The sequence below is a fragment of the Eumetopias jubatus genome, unplaced genomic scaffold, assembly GCF_037043125.1.
Source record: "Eumetopias jubatus isolate StellerSeaLion01/CBP00866 unplaced genomic scaffold, mEumJub1_p1.0 scaffold_15, whole genome shotgun sequence".
Lineage (NCBI taxonomy): Eukaryota > Metazoa > Chordata > Mammalia > Carnivora > Otariidae > Eumetopias > Eumetopias jubatus.
In genome coordinates this window covers 61,918,211-61,945,121 of record NW_028274821.1, presented here as the reverse complement: position 1 = coordinate 61,945,121, position 26,911 = coordinate 61,918,211, and the positions used below count along the sequence as shown (strand labels likewise).

General features: G+C 43.9%; 1 protein-coding gene across 1 annotated transcript; it reads right to left on the bottom strand.

Moving 5' to 3' along the window:
* ANP32B (acidic nuclear phosphoprotein 32 family member B) lies at nucleotides 1-25,229 on the bottom strand. The gene is made up of 7 exons (XM_028108822.2): nucleotides 24,859-25,229; nucleotides 14,564-14,713; nucleotides 10,965-11,087; nucleotides 5,344-5,533; nucleotides 2,903-3,027; nucleotides 1,611-1,680; nucleotides 1-579 (listed from the first exon to the last, which is right to left on the bottom strand). The coding sequence occupies exons 1-7, from the start codon at nucleotides 24,910-24,912 to the stop codon at nucleotides 512-514; spliced, it is 780 nt and encodes a 259-aa protein (XP_027964623.1). The 5' UTR covers nucleotides 24,913-25,229; the 3' UTR covers nucleotides 1-511.
* Between the last annotated feature and the right edge of the window lie 1,682 nt (nucleotides 25,230-26,911).

Genomic DNA, 26,911 nt, shown 5'->3' with positions numbered 1-26,911 from the left:
TTTACCAAAGAGGAATGTGTTTATTTCACTTAAATTCTTAAAAATACTTTTTTGGCAGTTGACACATAAAATGTCCTAATGTAAAAAAAATTCATTAAAAAGAAAAGAAAAGCATGAAAAAACAGACCCAAAATGTTAAGATTTTATTTACAAAGCTTCTTTGTTGTACAGAAAGTAAAAATGCTGTTACAGTCTCGGTGTAACTGGTAGCCACAGACGGCCGGCTCCCCAATCACAGCTCTCCACGCTACAGCAAGTCTGACATGAAAACCTAACAATGCTTACAATTTTGTTGGGGTGAAGTCCCCAAGCTTGGTGGTGAATTTCCAAGAGGGGCTAAATGGAGGAAGGTGGAATGTCACAGGAACTATTCTTTGGCTCTTTGGGTGGGTGGGTGTCCTGGGGTTTGTATCACAGCTACCTTTTTTTTTTTTTTTTCAACAGCTATCAAATCCATATGAGCAGTCCAACCAATACTGAACAGTTCTTTCTTTCCAAGTTATTTGGGGTCTTAATCATCTTCTCCTTCATCATCTGTTTCTCTCTTCCTCTTTTCACCTTTCCCACTTTCTTCCTCTTCTGCACAATAACAAAAATTCACTTTTGAGACAATCAGAAAGGTATTTGCCTAAGTTATTGCTAATGGAAGTAACAACAATGAACTTTTTGACGGTTGGGAGATTGTAAAAAAAAAAAAATGTAAGCTTGATTAGATTGGTAGGTTGCTGATTTTAAGAGGTATTAACTAAAAAGCATAAATAGCAACCATTGAATGAAGAAGAGCAAAATGCACAGCAGCATCTCAAATAACAGCAAGTTAACCCAGTTTTCTCCATTCATTTTTAACTTGCTCTCTTTAAGTTGACTCAAATTGTAGCAAGTGAATATTAACTCAGAAGGTATTTCTTAGAATCCTTAGGTATTTGAGCCAAGAATACCTATACATCATCCTGTTTTTTCCAACTAGTAAAAATTCATCGCTATGTCAATGAAATTACCTAAACGTGCAGGATGTTCCAAAAAGCTCCCTAAAGGCAGGTACTGATCCCTGCCTATTGTTGTACTAGTGTAAATTTAGTCCAGTGCCTGGCACAGAGAGCAGACGCTGAGAAAGCATGAACCAATGGAAAGCAGAGCAAAAAATCTGGTACTCTGAAACCCACACAGGTGTGAGAATCTATACTTCTAATGACTAACAAATAAATAGATGTTTCATTGGTTTTGTTTGTGGTAGGGAAAAGAAATAACAGTAATGAAGTTGGAAAGGTGCTATTATTACATTCTGCCAAAGTTATGATCCAGTTATTAAGATTTTAGTGAAAGAATTCCCAAACGAGAAATCTCATGTGTGGCAGTAATCCGAATGATGGTGTCTAAAAACACAACAAGTGTGTGACCAAGCGCAGCCTCCTGTCTGCACACGGGCATTACTGCCAGAGAGCAGGAGGTTTCACCAGCCTGGGCGCACCGACAGTGCTACGGAAGCGCCTGTGAAGGCCACCGGGGCAAAGGGAATTTTATTTTGTTCGCTGTAGTTTCAAATTCTAAATTAATGGACTTTCCCCATGATTTTTAACTGAGGAGGACCTAAGTGCATGCGTCAGACCCACCTTCATCTTCATCTTCATCCTCATCGTCTTCATCTTCATCAACTTCTCCATCATGTCCAAATTCTTCTTCCTAAAGAAATAGCGAGTGCTATTGGATTAATTTGCCAACTTGAGAAGTACAGAGAAAAAGATAATTTGCCACTAAATGCAACAATTCATCAAGGAGAAAACTTTTAATATATTATCTTTATCTACTTTAATGTCCTGAAATCTGTTCATTTTTCTGAATAAGCTTCAATTAAAATTTTCTTTAAAAACTGCTTCTCAGAAGTAAGCATTTTATTTGCCAGACATGTTTAATTAGCATAACAATTTATAACGGATAATTCGAGAAACGATTTTAAAATCTTGAATTTCAGAAGAGAATTTTCTAAATGCCCATTCTCATAAATAGCTTCTTTCAAGAACTTAACTTCATTAAACGCCTATGAGATTACACAAATTGCTCAGCTTTACTTTTGTACTACGAAGCAATGTGCTTTTTGATGACATCTCATTTTCTTTGCCTGTTTTCACAATTTCCTTTGAGGTTTCTCAGAGTCAGGTCACTCCTTTCTCCTGTCCTTCTGTGGCATTCAGTTCCTCAGAGATACTGTATCACTGGGTGTCCCGTAAACGAGACTACATGCTCTTTCAAGACAGAACCACATTCTGGGTCAACTTTGCATCCCCAACTCTTTAAAACAGCAGGCATAGGATATATTCACTGAATTAAGCTGAACATAAGAGAACAAGTTCAGACTTGGTAAACATACCCTTCCCTTCAACACAACCAAGGGCAGACATGCCAACAGCTCTCAACACTTCCAGTTTTCCCACCCTATGGAAAGGACACTCAACTCATTACTTCCCCCCAATAAGCTAAAGGGTCAAAACACCTGCAGAGCCAAGCAGTGTGTCTAATTAGCATTCTGTAAGCATTCTGCTTAGTATTTACTGAAAGGGGGACAAGAATTACATCAATCAAACCGTTACTAGTCTATTTACAAGTGTACTACTTTCATCAGAAGCCCTTTTCTTTTTTTTTTTTTTTAAGATTTTTTTATTTATTTGACAGAGAGAGCACAAGCAGAGGGAGAGAGAGGGAGAAGCAGGCTCCCTGCTGAGCAAGGAGCCCGATGTGGGACTCGATCCCAGGACCCTGGGATCATGACCCGGGCTGAAGGCAGCCGCTTAACCAACTGAGCCACCCAGGCATCCCTTCTTTCCTTTTTCTTAAAAAACAAAAAAAATCCTAAAAACACCCCTCCACGTTTTAACTACCAAGAGGAAACAGCAGCAGTTACACCAACCTCCCCACTGACGTCGTCTTCATCCTCTTCCCCTTCCACATCTTCGTCTTCGTCTTCGTCCTCTTCGTCGTCAAACTCTTCTTCCTCACCATCCTCATCCTCCTCGTCCTCCTCATCTTCTCCTTCTGAAACAGTCCAAAGGAATTCACTAAACACCCTCGACGGCCCACAAGGCACACCTGCCAAGGTGCCGGCGTGCTTTAGGTCTGCCCATGAGACAAACGCTGGGCTACACCGATGCCGAGGAAACCCACGCACCACGCCTGCCCCCTTTCTTGCAGGCAGCTGCAACTCAGTCCCTTTGTCTAGCAGAGCCCTTCGTATCTGGAGGCCAGGAGTCCTGATGGACTAGCTGTACAACAGTTACTGATGAAAGGACAGGATTCCTGGGATTTGCTTCAAAATAAGGAAGGGGAAGTGGGTAGGAGTGTGTACGTATAACGTAAGATCAGCCATGAACCAGTAATTTTTTTTTTTTTAAGATTTTATTTATTTATTTGACAGAGAAAGAGACAGACACAGAGAGAGCACAAGCAGGGGGAGCAGGAGAGGGAGAGGGAGAAGCAGGATCTCTCTTGAGCAGGGAGCCCGATGTGGGACTCGATCCCAGGACCCTGAGACCATGACCTGAGCCGAAGGCAGATGCTTAACGACTGAGCCACCCAGGCGCCGCATGAACCAGTAACTGCTGAAGCTCAGTAATGGGAATATGAAGTTAGTTTTACTATTATTTCTATCTTTGTCTATGTCTGAAATTTTCCATAATAAAAAGTTATCACCCCTGCCCAATAAATAAATAACAATGAGCTCCTTCTCTGAGGTAAGGGTACCACCACAAAGCCAGATACCAGATGAGGAACCTGAGAAACCCTCATAAGCCTGTGATGGGAGGGTCAGGGTGGGTGGGGAACAAGAAGCAGGTTGAAAGGCACCTGCAACCTCTGTGTCTCCACTCCATCTGGTGCAGGCCTGGAGGCAAGTGGTTCTTACCTTTCCTGGTCCTGGAACCTGGGTGCTGTCTGGCTTCCTATTCTCTGCATGCTCTTCCCTTTCTTTTCTGCCTGGCTAACACTGATTCAAACCTTTGGGTCTCAGTTAAACATCACTTCCTCAGGCAGACTCGCCAGACCTCCTAATCCCAGCTCATACGCTCACACACGAGCACCTGATACTTCTCTATTATCACACGCTTTACTCACTTGTGATTACTTAACATTTCTCAGTAGACCGTAATGACCAAGAGGACAGGGACCATGTCTGGTTTTTACTTTCAAAACTATATTCCATAGTGCCTGCCACATAACAAATGCTCAAACTTGTTGCTTGACTGATACTCCCTCTCAGGAGCTGCTCTCCTCACTCTCCAAGGAATTTCCTTATAGCCTCTTGCACACATGGCCATTCGACCTGTTTAAGGTGAACTTAAACAGACAACAAGAGGCACAAGGGTTTTCAGGACTACCTGAGAACCTTCAGTGAAGGGCGTAAGTGATGTGTACACCATCCTACCTCCCCTATTTTGCCTTGTCTCAAATCTGCTGTAAATTTGCGAAGATGCTACCACTGTATTACACCATTAATTGCACCCAAGCTGCCTGATGTTTTCCTCCTCTACTTTTCTTAACTATCTGTTTTGTGTATTTTCATCTTTAAAGAAAAGGTATTTAAAATAATGCTTCAAATACAGTAATACCACAAATTCCAGCAACATCAGGAATTCTAGGAGAGTAACTTCTCTTCGTGCTGACTTCCTCTAAGCTCTGCTTCCTCTAAGCCACTAGAGAGGCGAGAAACTATTTATCCTGAGTGGCTCAAGAGTCAGTGAGTCACAGTGCAAGGAGAGCACAAGCCCATCAGAAAAGCTATTTTATTTACATTTGGATATAATGGACATGTACCTAGTATCTATGAAGTGCTAAGCCTTGTGAATAAAGATGAAACAGACCATTCCTACCCAAGAAGATCATCATAGCATAGTTGAAAGGGACAAGAATAGCAGAGTGACAGGTTATGAAAGAGGTAAGCGAGGAGGTGCTTTAGCATGCACAAGGAACCTAACCTAGCTCATGGGCATCAGGAAATGCAATCTGGAAGTGTTGACAAAGCTGAGTTTGTAAGGATTAAGTCAGACAGTACCCAAGAATGGGGAGTAACGAATAAGGCAGGGAGACATGAGATGATGGTCCTCTTACTAAACTGTAAGCCACAAATATTTCAATGTGTGAGGGCACAGTCTCCAAATTTAAGGCTAACCATTTTTATTTTGAATCATTTGAAGGCTTCAATGTCCCAAGATTAAATAGAGGTTCCAGTTCCAAATTTAATGGAAATGTCTATACACATGGATAGTCATTATTGTTCTCAATAGCAAGAATATTCAATAGCTTATCATGACCTTTGATAGGCAGAAATTAGGTTCAGTGCACGTCACCCCCACTTACCTTCATCCTCCTCTTCTTCATCCACACCATCCACCTCCGCATCTGAGTCAGGGGCTTCCCGATCCTCCCGATCGTAGCCATCCAGGTAGGTCAGCTGGGGCAGGAGCTTGAAGACACTCTCTCGGTAGTCATTCAGGTTAGTAACCTCACAGTTAAACAGATCCAGGCTTTTCAGATATTCCAACTTTTTCTGAAGAAAAGGATTAAGAAACAAAATTCCTAAACCAAAGGAACATAAGCAACAAAACCCATCTGCCGAAGAGGTAAAATTCTAGGCTCTTTATTCATTTAGCTGCTACCAACGCAGCTTTATACACAGGAAAACATTTCAAGTCCTTTGCAACCTTTATAATAGGTCACTAGATCTTAGATTCTATAATCTACCTTCTACATCTACCTTCTCAGAGAACTGTCTTTTTCTGGCAGCACGAGTTTTAAGAAAAATGAGTTTGAAAAAATATTTATTAAAACGGAATCTTTTCACAGTATGAGACAATTCAAACAGAATTTTAATAAATTTGGTTCCAAACTACATTTTAACATTCAAGTAATCAAATGGCCAACAAGAACTTGCTGGATATCAAGCCTAGTCTTCAATGCTCTGGGGTGGCAGGATGGGGAAAAAAATTCATTCAATTAATCAATGCAATCAATCTTGAAGTACTTGAGATTTCTATTCAAAGACACAGATGTGAAACACTAGAGAATGGCATATAATAAAAGCAAGAAGTGTAGTGATAAGAGTTATTCTCCAGGAAGAGAGGAGTCAGTACAGACTGGGGAAAAGGAACGGGCACTCGAGAGTTGAAACTTGAGGAGAGAAATAGTCTTTTTTTAATTTGGGGGAAAGGATCAACACCATTACCAGACCTTTCTGATATAAATTTCTTCTGACTTTACCAGACCCTGAAATTTTGTTGCAATACCTCATTTGTTTAGAACTTTGATTTAATCTATCTAAAATACAGAATACAAAATAGCTGGTATCTAAAAGCTTGGGCTGAGGAAAGTTTTCTGAGTAGCCAAAGTGGGTAAGAAAATGTCCATGTATTTTACTCAGAGGTTCATTTGTTATTACAATTGTGTACTAGTATTTCAATCCCAGCTCTTGTAAGTAGTGACTAAGGGTGAAAGGAGACACTGGGAGGGCAGAGGCAGTCTATTACAGGCAAGTAGAAGAGAGCAGCAGGAAGTCACAGCAGACCCTCTCAGGAAGGAGAAGCGAACACAAAACATCAAGTAGTATGTAGCCTGGTGCCCTCTAGAATAGGGTCAATGAGCCTGGAGGGCAGAGGACATACAGCTTCATAAATGTCACTTTTAAGCGTTCTGAATCAGGAGAAAAAGCTTGGTATTCTCTGAGAAAGTAGTACTAAAACAAACAAACAAACAAAATTAAGAGGATCTCTGCATGAAGTTGCAAAAAATAAACACTGTTCAAAGGCTTTGATGCTTTATTGGGAAAACTATTTCAACATTCACAAGCACCCAGAAAGAAATGCAGATGAAAAAAACCTTGTCTTCAGGACTTGAGGTATCTTAGTGATTCAGGACAGTTACAAAATGGCTTAAAAATCTTTACCCTAAAGCAGGGCTTGTCAAAAGACGACTGGCCCATCCTGGCCCACTGCCTGTTTCTGTAAAATAAGTTTTATTCTAACATAGCCACTTCATTTGTTTATGTACTATGTACAGCTTCTTTTGTCCTAGAATAATGGCAAAAGTGAGTAGCTGCGACAGACCATATGGCCTACAAAGCCTAAAACATCTATGTGGCCCTGCAGAGGAAGGGTTGCTGACCCCTGCACTTACAGAATCTTCATCTTCCTGGTCAAAGAAGAGGTTCCCACACTTGTTTTATTTGTACTGAGCAGCCCTTGGGAACAGAGAGCCAGGCAGGGAACACAGAGCAGGGTTAGAGCAACAGGCAAATGCACTCCTCAAAACACCAATGTACAGTGATCCAAGAGTCTGGGGATCAAATAATGTGCTTATGTAAGTTAGTCCCCTGAGGTCTTAAGAAAGCCGTCCCCAGCCCTTCTAATCATAGGGAGAGCCGCTTTTATGTTGTGTAGCTTTCAGATTAGGTTCCCCACTGGGCAGGCCCTGACCTCCAAAAGCCCAGGTAGGACTTCTTGCCAAAGAGGGAAAAAATGTTGAAATACCACCCCAGACAACTAGCTGGCACCCTGGGAACTCTTTTCTCTTCTACAAAAGGTTGTCTCTATACCAGCTAAGATACGACCACAAGTAAATTTAGGCAGCTTTCCCAAAGTCTAAAAATTCTTCACTCAAGGGAATGAGCCATTTACTTCTCAAAATTATTCCCTAGGAACGGATGCACAAAAATGCATACAACCCCTGATCTTTCACACTCTACAGTGCCTCAAGCCCCTTCTCTAGTTCCATCTCCTGTCACAGTACACAGGGCCTCCAAGGCCCACCTATTTCTGAAACTCCATGAATCTGTGAGATTTTGGCTACTTCCTGAGAAAAGAACCCATTATGAATAATTCAAACATGCCAAACAGTAGGCTAGAAAATGAAGTGAAAGCAAATAAACAACAAAATTCCAAGTAACTGTAGTACTCTACAACTGTTAAGTAATAAAATTGTGCTTTAAGGCCCAAAATACACTACCCACAGATTATTCAGGACCCCAATGTAATGTGTAAATACTGCTAAAAAACAAACAAACCCCCCCCCCAAAAAAAACAAGAAACAAACAAAAAAGCCCAAAAATCAGAATGCTACCACACCAGAAATGTGGCCTAAAACTAATAGGCTAGCCATAATACACATTAAACATTTTATTAACAATAATTTTGCTTGCCTTCTTAGAATTTAGAAGGGCTTTGGGGGATGGTTTGGATGGCCCAGGTCTCTTAAAAAAGGTGTCCAAGGAAGTTTGGATTGATGCCTTCTTTGTCTCTCGATTAATATCCCTGTAGCAAGCAGAGGCATTCACAATCATTGCAATGACTGTAAGAACTGGGCTCAAAGTAGACGGTGTTCAAAATGTACGTGGTTAATGAGGATGAGGATGGTGTTCCCACTGAAGAATACTTTCAGAAGACAAAATGGACCCAACATACCCCCCTTCACCTTCTCCTACAGTTTTATTTTATTCCAAGATAAAACTTCAGGAGACCTACCTAGCACCCCCAGGCATCTGAACAGCAAGTTCAGGAGAATGGTGGGAAGTCAAGCCTTTCCAGATGGCCCTGGGTGTGCAGCACTGTGGCTCTGTCACTGGCCTAGCCAGGTGTGTGACTCTGGACAAGGGATTCGGACTCTCCCAAGCCTCAGCTTCCTCATGCATAAAACAAGGGCCATGTTATTTCTTATTCTCTTTGTAAAAATGTTTTTTAAGGATTACTAATGAAATAGCATACCTAAAGCATCTACTACAGTGTATGGTATGTAGCAGATCCTCCAAAAATGGTAAATACAACGATTATTTCCCACTCTTCACTGTTCTGGGGGACCTAGACTTTCACTGCCTCCAAAGGGCCCTCATACATCGCTGACCAGGTCAGTAACGCCCAAAAAAAACAACTCCCATATAACATTTGCTTCTGCTCTGCCTGTGTGTGCTACGACATGGACAAAGGCTTCTGGTGAAACACCAAAGAGGACTGGGGTTGCCACAAGAATTAGGCAACAGCCAGTGATCCAGCAATGGGAGGGTACTGCGTGGCACTCTGTTCTAGAAAAAAGGGGTTCGTATGCTCACAGTGACCCTGAATCGACAGGCCTATCATAGACACATAAACAATAAAGAAAGGTTCAGGGTAGCCTGTCTAGCTGGGAGACACCAGCACTCAATTTAGTGCTCCTGTTGGAATTCCCAGTTTAATGTCAATTTGGATATGGAATAAATACAAAGGCAAAAATAACAGGTCCCAAGGGCAGTCGAAAGAATGGTAGTTGGATTTGAATCTCTACTTTGCCATTTATCCTGTGGTCACTGAGTAATTATTTAAGCTCTCTGAACTTGGTTTCCTCATCTCTAAAAGGCGGACAGTCATTCTCTTTTCTCTGGGTTACAGGAGGATACAATGGGCCAATGTTAATGTCCTTGAATACAGCAAAACTCACTAATGTTTGCTTAAACACTGGAAATGGGGACTGGGTTAGAGGAAATGAATAGAACTAGTAAAAAGGAAGCAGCCCAAGTATCTGGGTGTACCTATAACGGAACAAAGGGGCAAATTCAAGAAGCAAAGGTGAGAAACAGGCTCCCAGCATTTGAGAAATAGGAGCTAACCGTGGTCCACTCAATGAAACATAAAAATAAAGGGACTCAATAAAAGGTGATTTAACCTACATTGGAGCAGAGCCTTAATTATTGATTAGGAGGAAAAAGATGCTATAATTCTGGCAGGAACTCCTCTTTGTTAGAAGAAGTCACAATTTAACTCTATCTTCCCTAGAAATATCGACAGAGCATTCTGTATAAGTTAGGTGAAACCCCAATATTTTAATGTACTGTGACACCAGAAAAGATAACGATAGCAGAGAAAGATGCCTTATCCTCTTGGGTTTTGCTCTTCTGGATCCTGAGACCCCTCAATATCTGCTTGCAAAACCCTCCCCCAATTAATGTTTGCGAGATAAGTCAAATGGAAACACTGACTTCATGTATACGTAAAAACAGAAAGAAACCATAGGTTTCTTTGGATAGTGTGAAACAAGTTGGGAGTTCCAGGAGCTTATTAAAATGGAATTCAGTCTAAATGCCAAATTTATAGAATGTCATAGTTAGACAAATCAGTCACTTAACAATCTTGAATTCATAGCACCTTCCAGGTGGCAGCCACACAGAACAGCCTGGGAGGCTGCCCCACACTTTACATTAACCTCTCCCTCCAGCTCTTTTCTGCCCTACAACTTCCACGTGGACTGGACCCCCACTAGCACAGCTTCCCAACTTACAGAGCAAAGTTAAGTGCACTACCTTATTTTATTTTCAGAACTCCTAAGTAAAGTAAGGCAAAGCTTATTATCCTCCCTGCTTCATAAGTGAGGAAACTGAGGCCCAGAGAGAAGAAGCAATTTGCCCAAGGTCACACAGTAAGCCTGTAACCCAATTGGCACTTAACTTTTTACAGCTTATCCCATTATGAAGACTGAGGATTTTGGGGTTCCCATGTAAAACTTAAGGCAACAGTGATCCAGCTGGGGCACAAGATCAATTAGAAGACCTAAAACTAACTGGAGCTGTCCTTGGACTGTTCCATCTGCAATTCAGGTATGCCATCCAGTATGAACAGCTTTTTCTGTAAAAGTATGAAAGTACAGAATAGCCTGGCCAGTTTGAGGAAAAAAATTTAAGATAATTATTTAAGTCTATGGTCAATATATGAAAGTTAAAAAGGACAAAAAAAGAAAAGAATTCCCCATTGAAGGAAACCACCACAGTATCAGGCAGGGAGAGAAAAGCCACAGGAACACATAACTAGAGAGGCCCTGATCTTTAAAACTTCTATAGAAAGTATTATAATAAAAACCACCACCTTCTTAATCAATTATTATTTCCAAGCATTTCCCTCACTATAAAGAAATATGAAAATGAAAATGACCAATAAGTCCTGGTTTCCAAGTTCTCACTTACTTACCAAAGGTTCCAAGGTGCTGATATCTTTCAGTTTATTTCCACTTAAGTTTAGATGTGTAAGATTTGGAAGTTTTTCTGCTAACATGTCCAGACCTCCAAAGATTCTATTGTCACTGAGCTCAAGCTGCAAGAGAACATACAACATACAAATACACAGAGAAACACTTATCACCAAGGTGTTATAAGTAGCAAATACAATTCTTAAATACTTATCAAAATCAAATAATATCTGTTCCTATTAGGGCATGTTTGTTCATTTTGTTTGATTAAAACCAGGTAAGTAGTTTACAGATCCCAAGAACATTTCAAGGCAGGAGGAGAAATAGGATGGGTAAGAGCTGCATTTCCTTAACTAGCTGCTAATTAAATAGTTTGCTCAAGATCTGGCCCCTAACATCTGTGAAACCGTTTTCTAACCTAAAAAGTGGGTCAAGACAAATTAGAATTCTTTGAGAAGTTGCAATAGTCTATACCTGCCAGGAAGGGTAAATGGTCTGTGCATTCTAAGCAGCTTATTCCGTGTGCCAAACAAAGCTCACTATGCCCACTTGAAACCTGTTCTGGTTCTGTATAGTTCTGACACACTGGAAGGTTCTCTACCTGGAAGCCACCAGGGAGTGTTGCTCCAAAGGCTACAGGAATGGCACAGGTCCCAAAGCAAGCCCTTAAAGAAGCTCCATGACCTCAGGAAAGTGAGTGGGGAAACAGCTTCAGGGTTGGTGAAACCAACTCCCCAGAGGCCCTTTCTTGCATAAACCTGGCACTAGCCTTTATGAGAACCTACTCTTAATTTCTTAGTGGCAGGTCAAGTAGCACAGCAAGTCGTGTGCCGATGAAGGAATGAGCCTTCACGGAGGAATTAGAATCTGAAGTGAAGAAATTGGAGCCGGAAAAATTAGACAGTCGAGAGCATATAATTCAAACTCTTCATTTTGCAGATGAAAAAACTCAGGCCACAGAACTGGCTTCACTTCTCTAGTTTAAGTGCAACAACAATGGCAACCAAATCTAACTCTTACATAGTAAGTGCCAGGCACTGTTCGAAACACTAGAAATGTATGAGCTTATTTGCTCTTACAACAACCCTATGGGATAGGTAGAGTTATTACCTGCATTTACAGATGAGGACAATGAATTATAACTCTATGACTTGCCCTAGATCACACAACAGTTACAGAGGTGATCAAGGACTTGAAGCCAGGCAGACTAGCTTCAGAAAAACTCACCCTTCCCACTATGCTATGTACTCAGAATAGCATGAAAACTTCATGTAATTTAGTCTTTGGCATGCAATGAAATGAACTACATGATGCAGAACAGAGGAACTTTTAAAAACTTGAATATTTGTTGAAAGAATGAGTTTAAAAAACAACTCAAGTCCTACTTAGGTGTTACTAAATATTTCAGAAGAGGAAACACAACATTTCAAAACTTTTTTTCCTTCCCATGAGATATTCCAAATTATCTAGTCATGCTCTAGATTTATAAATACAACCCTATGGGTGTCTGGGTGGCCCAGTTGGTTTAAGTGTCTGCCTCTGGCTCAGGTCATGATCCCAGGGTCCTGGGATGGAGCCAGAGTTGGGCCCCCGCTCAGCAGGGAGTCTGCTTCTCCCTCTTCTTCTGCCCCACCCCCAGCCCGTGCTCTCTCACTCTTCTCTCAAATAAAAAATCCTTAAAAAAAAAAAATACAAGTCTATCAATAAAGACTCAAGTGTCAGCTTTATTAAGATTTCAGTAAATCAAAACAAAAACAGAGACCACTTCCCATTTTCCTTGACTGGTTAGACTATCACACATATATAATATTCGTATCCTTTCAACATGAATATCTTAGGGAATAGAGACAGCAAGGCAATCTGCTAAAGCATTTAATGGCATATTTATTTTGAAATGAAATCAATGTGTAAATTTAGGAAACCTGTGATATTTACACACTAAAAATTCTTTCAGAATCTGTTTCTTTTTTAAAAAACAATCTATGCTCCAGGGTAGGAAGAAAATAAAGTCTGTATCAGTTGTGAGAATGTCTTATCTGCCTTTAAGTTTGATTTGTAGATCTCTCCACTCCTCCCTAACTCTGCAAGTGATTAACAAGGCTTCAGAAGGATTTGATAAAGCCTTTATATAGATGGTCACGGATTCACTTCTCTCCTATGTCTGATAGTACAGACCATAATAAATCAGGAAAATGTATCAGGATGCTAGGAAAAGAGAACACGAAATACAGTAGGATCATACTAGCATCAAGTTTATGCAGACACATGCTAGAAAGCCATCAGTTGTTTAATGGGGTTAATCAGAGCTCCCAGTGTCACCAATAACCCATGTAAATATAAAAGGATTACACTTGAACCTCTAAAGTAGATGCTTAGCAGAAGAAAGGGAACAATATACTAATTTAAATATAACAGGATTATTCTTTCTGATAGGAAGCTAAGTTATCTGAAACTCATGAGGACTGCCTAAGCATTTATTACCTAAATAAGGTCATGAATAAAAAAAGCTTCTGGTTTTTACTTCATGTACTTAACCCATAACTATCTCCTCTCAGGACTCAAGCAAGCTACAGAACAGCCTACCTGCATTTTGCCTAAATCTGATTACAGATTTCTATGTGTAGCTTTAGATAAAAGTTCTGCCTAAATTCCCTAATAAAGTAAACACCAAAACAGTGGAAAAGTCTGCAATAGTTACACATACTTTTCATGATGTAATAGAAAAAGTACTGGCTTAGGAAATAGGAGGTATGGGCTCTAGTTCTGGCTCTAGTACTAACTTTTTTTGTTAAGTGTGGCTTTAGGCAAATCACTGTACCTTGCTGGGTCTATTGCTATGCCTATAAAGCAAGGGACTAGGCTGGAAGATTCGAGCAAAGTTTCTTCCAATTTGACATTCTGGAGCTCTGAGACAGTTACATGTGCAAGGACATGAGAACACATTTTTCTTGAGGGTTTTTAATTGGTAGTGTGGAGGGTGATTTATAATTAGACCAATAAAGTACTAACAATGAGCCATCAGCTAGGATGGGAAATACAGTCGCTTTGTTACAGTGAACTCTTGCAGTCACAACCACATTTTAAACTTTCTAGTCATTAAGAATTACACAATGGGTTTGAATTATCACAGACTACACACCTGAAAAGTCTTTACTGAAACTCACCCTTAACCAACAAACACAGAACACGAAGAGTGGGAGGCACCTGTGGTTCCTAAACCAGAGCATACTAAGAAAAAAACACAGCTAACATTATAACATATAGCAATTAACCAGTAACAGCTTAGTCACAAAATAATTATTTTTCATAACTACTATTTATTGAGCATCCAACATGTATTATTTCTAACCATCACAGCAGTTGTGTAAGGCTAGGTGATATCACCAGTTTACAGGTGAGGAAATTGAGCCTTAGAGAGATTAAGTAACCTGCAGAAGATCATCCATCAGGGAACTGGTAGAGCTGGAATTCAATCCCATATATGCCCAGGTCCAAAGGCCACTTGCTTCCTGCTACACTAACTGCTTCCTTACAGGTAAAATCATGTATGTTTCCCCTTCTCAGGATGTTCTCTTTTACTGCTAAAGAAAAAAGTACTTACCTTTTTCAATTTAGGTAGTTTGGGGAGATTTGAAACTGAAATCAAGCCTACATTTATTAAACTGAGGAACTCTAAGTTCACAAATTCGGCTGTCAAGCCCTCAATTTTCCCATCATTTGATTTGCAATTATCCAGGACAAGTTCTCGAACCTGTGGATGACAAAGGGAAAAAAAGAAAAAAATAAGCTTTCAGAACCATACATAAAACAAAGAACAAAGCAAAACCTACAACCATAAACACCCAACAAAAACATCCACATACAGGGGCAGCCTCTACTTAGACCTAGATTACAGTTATAAATAAATGAAAAATGATTAAGCCTTTAGTAACAACATGCCAATAGATATCAAGGATGGGATTTTACACCATGGTATAAAGATTTAAACTCTTTACTTCCCAGAGACAGAACAAGAGTTCTTAAAATATAAGTGAAGAAACTATACCCCCTTATTCCTTTTCCCAAGTCTGTTCCCCAAGAGGGGGGCTTTAACTATAAAAGCAGAGAAAACACCCCCACCCCCATCCCCATCCCACTGGCTGAGTCTCTCTCAAGGCCCAGGGGACTGACACAAGAAAAAGAGGAAAACTTTACTTTGCCTATCAAATCCCTGAGAGATTTTGGCAACAGTACACATTTTCACTTTTGGTTTTATTAATCTTTACTAAGATAATCAGAAGGGGTCAAGATGCAAGAGGCCTTAATTCAAAACAAAGATCAATCTGGGTTACATGTGAAAGATATTTCCAGGGGAGAAAACTGTTAAATTAGGTTCCGTTTTCAGGCCATAAAATCTCCTTTGTGGGTTCTGAAATTCAGAATTCCAATCCATCCAAGGGTATCATATCTGAAGATTTTATTTATTTGTGTTTATTATTTTAAAGTAAGAACTACAACGCAGCATGGGGCTTGAACTCTTGACCCCAAGATCAAGAGTCATATGCTCTACTGAGCCAGCCAGGCGCCCCACAATTTTAAATACTGATCAATTAATAAACAGTCTACTGTCTATCTCCCATGCTAATCCCTACCTTCCATTCTTGCTCTGTGGTCGACTCTGAAACTTGCAACTTTTTAACAAATTTTGGGCAATTTACGGTGATGCAAATTAGAGCTAACGGCCAAAGGCACTCTTGCAGTAAATCTACTATGTTAAATAGCATTAATCAAGCATGTATATGGAAGGGAGATCCTCATAGTTCTAAAATGAGAATATGAGCTAATAATGTCTTCATCCTCCCATACAAAATCCAAGGATACTACTCTAGCAACTGTTACCATTACGGAGAATTTACTCATTATTCTTTGCACCACCACACCCTCCCCCCATTTACAGAGAAGGAGACAGATTTAGAGTCAGTGATACCCACAACACCACAACTTCTCACTTGCTTCTTTACTACTTCTCACTACCCTGTCTACTTCCTCCTCCTAAGCCCTGGTTACAGTTAGGATACATGCAGGCCAATTACACCTGTTACTTCTTTCCTTCCTTCATTCCACATTCGTTTACACACCTCTGCCGTTTTCCCCTTTTCTGGAGAAAATCACACCTGAAATCTTAAGGTGTCCAGTGAGGAGGGGTGGGCTCTAGAAACAGATGCCCAAGGTCTTATCCTGGCTCTGCCACTTACAACCTGTGTGACCTCAGAAAAGTCACTTAACCTCTCTGTGCCTCAGTTCCTCATCTGTGAAGGGGAGATAATAGCATTCATGGCATGCAGTTGCAGAGGAGTAGCACCTGGAACATACTAAATGCTGAAAAAAAAAAGTAACCTCTGGGGAAAGTGATGAGGGGAACGACAGGACCCTTTGCTGTTTATTCATATCTGTACTGAGCTTTTTATAAGCATGTATTTCTTTTGTATTTTAAAAAAAGTAAAACCAACAAACCATAAAAATAAAGTCAACCAGGGGCACCTGGGTGGCTCAGTCGTTAAGCGTCTGCCTTTGGCTCAGGTCATGATCCCAGGGTCCTGGGATTGAGGCCTGCATCGGGCTCCCTGCTCAACCAGGAGCCTGCTTCTCCCTCTCCCGCTCCCCCTGCTTGTGTTCCCTCTCTCGCTGTCTCTCTGTGTGTCATATAAATAAAATCTTAAAAAAAATAAAGTCAACTGTAATTGCCCACACATCTAATACAGCAATACAACTAAAAGTTCTTATTTGGTTCGGGGGATTTTCTACGACTGTAGCTCACAGAGAATCCAAATTATTATTCAGAATGACACTAATATGCCAAAAGCCAAGTGAGGAGGGACTAGAGTTAGCCATATTGCCTCCCAGCTCACTGGGAGAAATCACCTCTAGGGTATTTCTTTCAACTGGTAAAATTCCACTGTAACTAGGGTCATCAAAAACTACCATAAAGGGGTGCCTGGGTGGCTCAGTCGGTTAAGCGGGTGCCTCTGGCTCAGGTCATGATCCCAGGGTCCTGGGATAGATCCCCCCATCAGGTTCGTTGCCCAGTGGGGAGTCTGCTTCTCCCTCTCTTCCTGCTTGTGCTTGCTCTCTCCCTCTAATAAATAAAATCTTAAAAAAAAATTACCATAAAGATTCAAATGTGAACTAAAACAGGTCTGCTGAACCAACAGCAGAATAGGAATTAAGAGGAGAGAATCGGAAGGAAAAAAAAAAAAAGATGTTAAATGGTTCAAATCTGCAGGTTTAGTTGCTGGGTATGGAAGATGGAGGGGAAGCTGAAGTCTGGCTTAGAGAAATGGAAGCCATGTAGCTAGAAGGAAATAAGTAAGGAACAGCTTTCCGAGGGGCAGATGTAATGAATACTATGAGGGATATTGAGTTTGAGATTCCCTTGGGATGTCTGGGTCCAAGTATCTCCAGACAACGGGACATGTGGTCCGGGGCGCAGAGGAGAGTTGTCAGTTCTGTATTTGGAGTCCTCAGGGCAGAAAAAAAGAGCGGGAGGAAGGAATCCCCAGGAAGAGGACAAAGGCCAGAGCCCTGGGGAACGTGCAAAGATGAGAATAATCAGGAGTGGCACCGATGGTGAAGCACCGGCTTCAAACACCTGCAAAGGTTTCTGAAATAAGGCACAAGAAGTTATTGAGAAAAGAACTGAAAAAAATTAGAAAACAACTTCAAATGCCCATCAACCAGGGACTCATTTCCAGGATACACTGTGGGATGAAAAATGTGCAGAATAGATTCGCTGTCTTATATATACAGAAAATCTCTCAGGAAGAGAAAGTGAGCGGCTGGGAGACCTTCCTATATAACCTTACTTGGCGGGCACCTGGGTGGCTCAGTCGGTTAAGAGTCTGCCTTCGGCTCAGGCTGGGATCTCAGAGTCCTGGGATCAAGTCCCGTGTCAGGCTCCCTCCCTGCTCAGTGGGGAGTCTGCTTCTCCTTCTGCCCACTCCCCACTCATGCTCTCTCCCTCAAATAAATAAAATCTTAAAAAAAAAATCTTATTTAGCATTTCAATGATGATAATATTAATCTATTAAAAGAATAAAGATCTAAAAGTCACCGCTAGACTTCAAGCTTCATGATGGGCAGGGTCATGTCTGTTTCAGTCACCCCTACCCCAGGACGAGAAAGAGCTTTCACAACTGTTAAATGATGAAAACTGGTCACAGGCTTGTCAGAATACTGCCTACGGGTTTGTCAGGACTGTAGGGGATTGAGGAGATGCAGCAATAGAAAACTTGGATATAAAAGAGAACCTCTTTCTGATCACAAGCATTATCACATCAATGCAAGAAGTATGTTTGTCACTGTTAATATTTTGGTATATTAGCTCAGTCTTTCTTTGTATATTTCATAGATAGGTGAAATAAAACTCTATTACTTAGCATACTTTAACAACTCAGTACTTTTAATGGCTAAAGAAATTAGAGTATATGGATATACCACAAATTACAATCCTCCCTGTTGAATATATTTCCAATTTTCCCTTTTATAAATAATGGTATGGTATCTTTTTACACAAAACTTCTGTAATCAGGATTCTTTCCTCACAATCGATTGCTAGGTGAAAGAATAGACACATTTGAGTCTGTTGAGTTCCGAGTTCTTTATTTAAAATGGCAACCAACCCCTGTTATTTTTGTGACCTTTTCTTGATATCTGGAAATTTTAGGTATTTGCATTAATTTATCATTTTCTCAAGGATACCGTTTTTACCTTGAGAAAAAAAAACAACCCCAAAGAAACATGGACAAAAAACAGACAAGCCAAAAAAAAAAACCAGATCACATTAAAAAAGTTGATGTGCAACTACAACAATAAAAACTGCATATTAAAAATGAGATAGATCATCTGCTATGGAGAAAGCCAGGATGGATACAGGTGTAGGTGAGTTTACAAGTGGGAGAGCAAGAAGTTCAGGGAATGCACACCTGAGACCTTTAATAAATTTTCTCCACGAGTAGGAGGCAACAGAATTCACTGGGGTGAGTCAGGCAGAGGACTGTATGGCTCAGCAGAGAAGGCTGAAGTAGTAGTAAAGAAACGTGCCCCACCCCAGCCCCAACAAAGAGCCAGAGGCACAGTAAGAGGATAAGCCCCTGGGGAAAATGCACAGAACAGAGGGGGACTTACTGAAGAAAGCAGAGACCACAGGTTTCCACTTGGGGCTGTGCCCGAGGACAACACGTCTGGAAAGCCAACCCTCAGCAGCCTTCTTCTAGCCCCTATAAAGTTCTAAACAGGAGCACGTGAAAGGTGTTTGCTCTCAGGCACTGCGTCAGCAGCATTTGAGAAAACTAAGCCTTCCCCCTGCCCTATTCCTAGCTATGGAGGGACCCTGACTTGCTTGCAAGGGATAGAACTGTGGGAGAGGGGACAGAGGGCAGGGAGTTGGGGGTAGAAAACCCCGTGGCCTCCCAATCTAGTCCCAGAATAAATGAGGGATTCTAATCAAGAAAAAATGGCCCCAGGGCGCCTGGGTGGCTCAGATGGTTAAGCGTCTGCCTTCAGCTCAGGTCATGATCCCAGAGTCCTGGGATTGAGCCCCGCTTCGGGCTCCCTGCTCAGTGGGGAGCCTGCTTCTCCCTCTGCCTCTCTCTCTCTCTCTCATGAATAAATAAATAAAATCTTAAAAAAAAAAAAATGGCCCGTTTCTCCTTATGTTCCAAATCCTCACAGAGCTACTATCTAAGGAGATAAGGTTGGGCAGGCATTTGTACATTTATTTGTGTGTACAACTCAGGGAGCTATTTAGTCCAAGAAAAAGTTAGGTGGCCTTCTGCTTGAAGATAGATAGTTTAACTTTAGAGACCAAATTTACTCTTCATCCTTCATTTTCCAATTAAACCAGATTTTTTTTCAAATATGAATTCAAGGTAAATACTTAAAAACTAAAAATCACATTATTTCCTATTTAACTCTTGTTTTTGTTTTCTGCAACTATCAGAAAAGCAATACTATTTTCTACTACTTTTTAACCAAAAAATCTGAGAAATATACTGTAGTCAAGTTATGGGGATTGGTGCTAAGAGCCACAGACAAAATCAAGCAATTTTCCTTTGATCCTCTCCAACTTGCTCTCACCTTCCACTCCCCTGGCTACTCAAATCAATTTTACCTAACTGGTTTGGAACTGGTTGGGTGATTTTCCCAATTAGAATGGTTATAATTGTTAGAGGGGGAAATTTATGGAGGAATTATAGATCATTTTGAATTATCAATTCCTTTAGTTAAATTAGAAAAGTAATGCATGGTTATTGCAGTTAAGTGAAATAATCCAAAAATGTAGAAAAAGCAACTCCTGCCATCTTTGTCAACTTTCATTCTTCTGAGTTAACGGATGTTCAAACCTTCCACCTTACCATTATTTTAAAATAATGTTTTCAAAATGACAGAACAAATTTATATTAATGGTTCTCAATTGTATTTAGGTGACAGGACTATCAGCATTAAAGAAGGAAACACCCATATCCTATTGGTGGGTAGGTAAAGAAAGCAACCATTCTAAACAATTTGACAGAAGACAGGTTCACATTACAAGATGGTCATTTCAGTACTATTTAAAATGGCAAAAAGCCTTCTAACCACCCCCATAAATTATGATCTATGCAGACATTAACAACCAGACTGCAAAACAATAGTGACACAGAGAGATAAAGTTTACTGTATTTATATAAACATATGCATTAATAAAATTTGAATTTGGAGAAAATTAAATATATAAATATACTATATACCCCAATGTCTAGATGGTAGAAATCACCCACCCACCCAATTCTATTTTATTTTTATCTACATATACTATTTTTGGCTTACCTGTACCTATTTTTTCCTTCAATTTAGATATAATACTTAAAAAATGAAAAAACCAATTAGTTGCTATGCAATTAGAATATCCCATTATGCTAAAAATTACATTAATAGACACAAGATGACAAAAGTTGAGGAAAAAATTTTAAAAGGTATAAAGTAGAGGAAACTGAAAAGTGTCTCCTAAGACTACTCTTACTTATAGGGGAGGAGTGCCTAGTCTCGCACACAGCCCACCAGAGTCCCACAGAGGCATCCACTGAACCACAGGAATTGCCTAGCTTTCTAAATGAATGAAAAACTCAAACAGCTACCATCAAAGCTGGCTGTCCCTGGACGCATAGTTAATACGGTGCTCATAACAGAGTGCCATATTTGGTGCAATGGAAGGATGAGAGCCTCACATAAAGAACAGCTATTTTTTTCCATTTTGGAATATAACTAAATTATATCTCACTAGCCCCTATCAGTGTCTCATTTCAAAATCTGAAAATACCACCAATTTCTGTGATGTATGTGGTGTGTTCTAGCACTACACAATTTGTTCTCAGTGAACTGACAACACAATATTTTGTATAAAATATTTACTCTTGCCTATATTCTAAAATGGTGATCTCCATTCTTTATGTAGATTTTTAAATGCCATCTTAGGCATTTTCCACTATGAGAACACACCTGATATTAAGAGCTGTTTTGGTCTTAGAAAAAAGCCTGAAATACACATTTCTTTGCAAGTCCCCTCTTAAATGTGCATACTTGCGTTTATAAGGAATAAAAATATAGTAATAGGTGAACTGAACCTATTATCTTGGTCTCGCATACACTGGCCAAGGAACACAAGAAGGTAAAAGTGTTACCAGGGTCATCTTCACACCTCAAAATAAAAACAAAAAAGCCACACACACAATAAAAGCCCATCTGGTCTTAAAAAAAAAAAAATTACAAAAAACATTTGTGAACCTCTACCCTCCTCCAACACTTAGTTCTCACTTGATGGCATTAAGTCAATCATGGAATGCATGTACGCATTTAAGAGCCTCCTGTCCATACTCTAAATCCGAAAAAAAGGTTTTCTTTTCCCAAATGACAAGTCTGCAGGATCCCAGAGGCCAAGCCTACTCTCTTAACAGCTGGCCCCACAAACATAAGGAGCCATGTGACTGAGTTTGGTTTTAAAGGAGTCCTCTTCCAACAACTTTTCATTTGCCTCAAGGATGATTCTTTTGTGCAAAATATTATTTAGCTTTTTAAGAATGTCCTTCAAAACCTACAGCATTTTTTCCCTGGAAAGCCTTCAATTTAAGATCAAAGCTTTCCTCTCTTAACCTAACTCTTGGGGCGCCTGGGTGGCTCAGTCGGTAAGCATCTGCCTTTGGCTCAGGTCATGATCCCAGGGTCCCGGGTTCGAGGCCCGCAGCATCGGGGCTCGCTGCTCAGCGGGAGGCCTGCTTCTCCCTCTCCCACTCCCCCTGCTTGTGTTCCCTCTCTGTCAAATAAATAAAATCTTAAAAAAAAAAACCCAAAAAACCTAACTCTTGCTGTCTCAGTCTCCTCCTCAGGGCTCCCAGGGGAGCCTTTCTTCACCTATCCCCCAACCTTAGCAGGCTTCCAGGACGCAACCAAAGCCTCTAAATTGCACCAGTACAATAGATACCACCGGGTTCTTAGGCTCCAGGATGGAAGGGATTGCTGTCTAGTTCACCCTGCTTTTCCAGACCCTGCCATAACTGCTGGTACTCAAATATTTATTTAATAAACCAGTGGATTGCTGTAGGCTAGTGCTGTCCAGTAACAGTAGCCACTAGTCGCCTGATGGTGCAACTGAAAACTGACTTTTAATTTAACGTTCATGAAACAATCACATGACTGACCTGTCTTTGGCAAGAGCGTAAGACCTAAGTTGATTTTACTTGAAAAGTTAACACCTGGTCCTATTTTATTTAAGTATTTCTGAAAATATCCTGGTTACTGCATATGTGAAAAAATTCCATATAGTGAGAACATCAGCCCAGTTGTGCTTCCCAGAGGGAGCAACATTGCTCTTACCGACTACTTTAAAGTACTTTAGTTTTCGCACAAAGAATTGAAATTTTAGATTTTAAAGCGCCTTGAAGATCCACGTGCATACTTTTGGAAATTTTGGCTAAATTTACTCCACATTCTATTGACTTGCAGCTACGCAGCAATAATGCAAAGGTCTGAAGTTAACAACTCCTCAAAATGAGAACACAACTCTTCAAGTTTTAGGGTGCGAAAAGGCTTAACCATTCAATACACTAGCACGTGGCCGACACAAAATGTCTGACTGTGGACGGATGGGACTGCTGTGGTCGAACCTCAACCTGAAAACCCAGGGGACCAAGTGGAGACACCCACCCCTCCGGTCCTCCAGGGATGCGCGGGGCGCTTCTCCCCGTACCCCATTTGTGGGGACACCAGGAGAACGCAGGTGGATGAATTTCCACAAGTTGGCAACTTGTTACCCACAGCTACCTGACTGCACGAAGCGCGCCCATCGCTCGACTGGGGCAGGGTGAGAGGGCTTCCCCTGGGCTTCCCCACGGTGAGGGAACGCCACTCACCCGAGGCCCGGGTCTGGCGGAGGCGCGGCCACCCTGCGCGGGCGCCGGGGAACATGGCCCCGCGCCCGGCAGCACAGAGGGTAGGGATGGAAAAGAAAGAGGCGATTCTCAAAGGCCCGCCCGCCGCTCACGCAGCCGCCGCGGCGAGTGACGGCCTCCCTGGAGCACGTGCGGGGGCAGAGGCCGCCGAGACCGCGCGGCCCGGGAGCCCAGCCGAGGCCCGCCCGTACCCCCGGCGCCTGGCCCGGGCGGAGGCGGCCGCCTGGCGTTGCCCTTTTAAGAAGGGGGGAGGGGGACGGCGGCTCTCCCGAAGAGGAATCGAGCCGGAGGAGTCGGCGGCGGCCGCAGCGCGCGGCTCCCGCCAATGCCAGCCGAGCCCCGGCGAGGCGGGCGCAAAACAAGCCACGGGCTCGGCCCGGCAGCGGTGGCCCGAACCCACAGGCCGGCATACGCGGCGGAGGGAGACGAGCGCCCGCCAACATGGCGCTGTGTCGGACCGTGGCGCGCCCCGGCTGGCGCGAGGAGCCGCAGCCCGCCCACACCGAGGGGCCAGACTCCGGGCAGGGGCCCCGGGCTCCGCCGCCACGGCGCGGAGGAAAGGCGAAGCCGCCACCGCCACAACGGCTGGCCTGGGCCGACCGGGGCGCGCCTTGAGAGCCCGGGAGTGGGAAAGGCCCGGAGGACGAAAGGGGAACGAGAGAAATGGGGGAAAAAGTTTTATTTTTAGGCTTGAAAAATTGGCGGGAACCGCGTCCTTTTTTCAAACTTGGCTTCGGGAGGGGCGGCGGTTGCGCCACCTCCGCGGCCCGGCTCGCCCCTCCCCCGCTCCGCGCGCCAGGCCGCGCCCTCCCAAGCCCCCCGGCGCGCGAAGGGGGCTCCTCGCCCCCCTCGGAGGCCGACAGCCGCCTCCTCACCCCACGGCCCCTGCCCTCGGCCCCGCCGGCGCCAACCGCGAGGCCCGACTGGAGGAGTCCCCGCCCCGCCCGAGCCCCTTCCGCGGCCGGCCCGGGGCGCGCGGAGCCCCGGCGGGCCGGGCCCCGGCTGGCCGCGCGGCTCCTCGGCAGGCCCCGGCCTCCGCCCGGCCGCGCATCTCAAGAGGCTGCAAACATGGCTCCCAGCGTTACACAACCCCCTCCTCCCTCCCTCGCCGCCGGCCACATGCACACGCGCTCCTCCGAAAGAGGACCCCGGCCGGCGAGGAGCTCAAAGTTTGCTTTCCCCCACCCCACCGCCTTCCCCAGACGGCCGCGGGGGCCCTCGGACGCCAAAGAGTTAATCCCCGCGCGCTCGCTCCCCCCCTCCACGCCCGCCCGCCCGCCCGCCTTCCCCGTCCGAGCCCGCGAGCTGCGCCCTTCTCCGAGCCGGGGCCGGCGAACCCGCGGCCCGGGCCCCGCAGGTGGCCACCATTACATGCAAGTCATCGGGGGGGTGGGGGTACTGGGGGTAGAGGGCGCCCGACGGGGGTTCTACTTACAGCTGCCGGGGTCCGGTTCCTCAGCTCCAGGTGGATCCTCCTCTTCATGTCCATGTTTCCCTCTTCCCCCCTCTTCAAACTTAACTTTCCGCGGCGGGGGCGGAGGGGGGAGAGGCGTCCCGGCCTGCGCAGCGAGGGCCGTCGGAAGGGGTCTGCTGGCGGTAGAGGCCGGCGGCGCGGTCCCAGGCGGCTGGCGGCGTGCGGGCTGGCGAGCGGAGCCCCCCGGAGCCAAGTTACTCACGGGAGCGGAGAGAAACCATGGAGGGAAAAGGGGGCTGGAGCGCAGCGCTGGTCTCACTACCGCCGCCCCCGGCCGCGGCCCCGCACTGCGCTTAAACCGGCGACGCGGCGCGGGCGGCTGCTCGGCTCGACTCGGCCCCGCGCGGCGCTGCTCGGCTCGGCGGCCGCGGCTGCACCAAGGACGGGGCGGGGAGACGCGCGGCGGGAGGGGCGGAGGCCGGAGGGGGGGCGGGGGTAAAGGCGCAGCCCGGGGGACTGGAGCGACTTCCTCCCTCCCTCTGACTGCACGTGGGGTGGCTGATGTAAGACCTTGCTCGGGGGGCTTCCCCGCCCGCTGCCGAGCCGAGACCCCCGGGCCCCACCTCGCCGCGCTTGGAGGCGGGTCACCGGCCCGCGCTTGGACGTTTGCTCGGAGGGCTGCGGGGAGCCGTAAGGCCAAGTCCGTTCTCGGAGGCTCGACCAAGCCAGCCCGACGCCCGCTAAGTCGGGAGACGTGAGGGGAGCGCGGGACTGGGGGTCGCCTTCCGCTCCCTCACGCAGTTCGAGGCCAACAACCCGAACTCCGCGCTCCATGGCCGGGCCGGGGAGGGCAGTGCTGCGAGGACCCCCCGTCGGGGGCGGAATCGCTGCCGGCCCGCGTCGTACCGCGTGGCACCGGGCGGAGTCGGCCTTCGCGGCCTGCGGGCACCGGACAACCCCGGCCGCCCACTGGAGCCACAGAGGGGCCGAGTGTCCCCGAGCTTAAGAGAATCTCCGTGGGTTTTTTTCTAACATTTAAATATAGGCTAGCAAGGCAGCAATTAGCATTTCTAATGGGATCTCGGAGTTTTACAGTTTTCCCGCAGACTTTTATCTCATTTATTCCTCAGGGCACCCCTGTGAGGTGTGTAAATTATCTGTGGGCTCTGTTTCGGCGAAGCTTGGCAGGTAGCCGTTGTAATGGTCTGGCTCGGAGAACAACCACTCTGAGAGCCAGGGTTAGAGCCCTAAGTTTGCCGACCTCCGGGGAGTCACGTAAGGGTGTATTAAGCTTAAAATAAGTATGTCATGTGTCAAATCAGATGCCATCTTCATAGAGGCTCCAAAGATTGAGAACAACTTATGAATAGAGAAAAACTGCACAATTGTATGCAATAACCTAAGGTTTTCTTGAGGCGAAGAAAGACTCCCCATTTTACCTGAGTTCATTTAGTGGCAAACAAAACCGTCTATAGCAATTTTTTAAATATCCAGTTAAAATTTCAAAGCAAAAGAAAGTTTTAGAAGCATTTTGGGAAAAGGCAAAAACTTGACGTTGTTTCTCGAGTCTTGTATTTAAAATGTAAGTCTTGGGCGCCTGGGTGACTCAGTTGGTTAGGCAGCTGCCTTCGGCTCAGGTCATGGTCCTGGAGTCCTGGGATCAAGTCCCACATCGGGCTCCCTGCTCAGCAGGGAGTCTGCTTCTCCCTCTGACCCTCTTGCCTCTCGTGCTCTCTGGCTCTCATTCTCTCTCTCAAGTAAATAAAATCTTTAAAAAAAAAATAAAATGTTAGTCTTAGCCTACATCACTGTGATGGGAAAATGGTGAATAAAGTGGTCTTCACGATGTCACAGGAGGTCTGTAAATATAAGGTTATGAGATCCACAAGGCTATGAGATAAATGCTTTTATGAAAAACTAGCAAATCAGTTACATGAGCTAAGGGGCAATTACTGAGCCATCCGCTTTTAGGGTTTGAATATGTTTTCTCATTTAATCTTCAGACAACCCTGTGAAGTAGATTGTACTTTATTCATTTTACAGATGAGGATCTGAAGCACAGGGTCCTTAAGCT

What these genes read in the sequence shown, in the direction of transcription:
- ANP32B (XM_028108822.2), bottom strand. Translation starts at nt 24,912, where the DNA reads ATGGACATGAAGAGGAGGATCCACCTGGAGCTGAGGAACCGGACCCCG. An exon ending in GGAACCGGACCCCGGCAGCT is followed by an intron (nt 14,714 to 24,858) that starts GTAAGTAGAACC and finishes TGTCATCCACAG; the next exon opens with GTTCGAGAACTTGTCCTGGA. An exon ending in TCAGCACCTTGGAACCTTTG is followed by an intron (nt 5,534 to 10,964) that starts GTAAGTAAGTGA and finishes CCTTTTCTTCAG; the next exon opens with AAAAAGTTGGAATATCTGAA.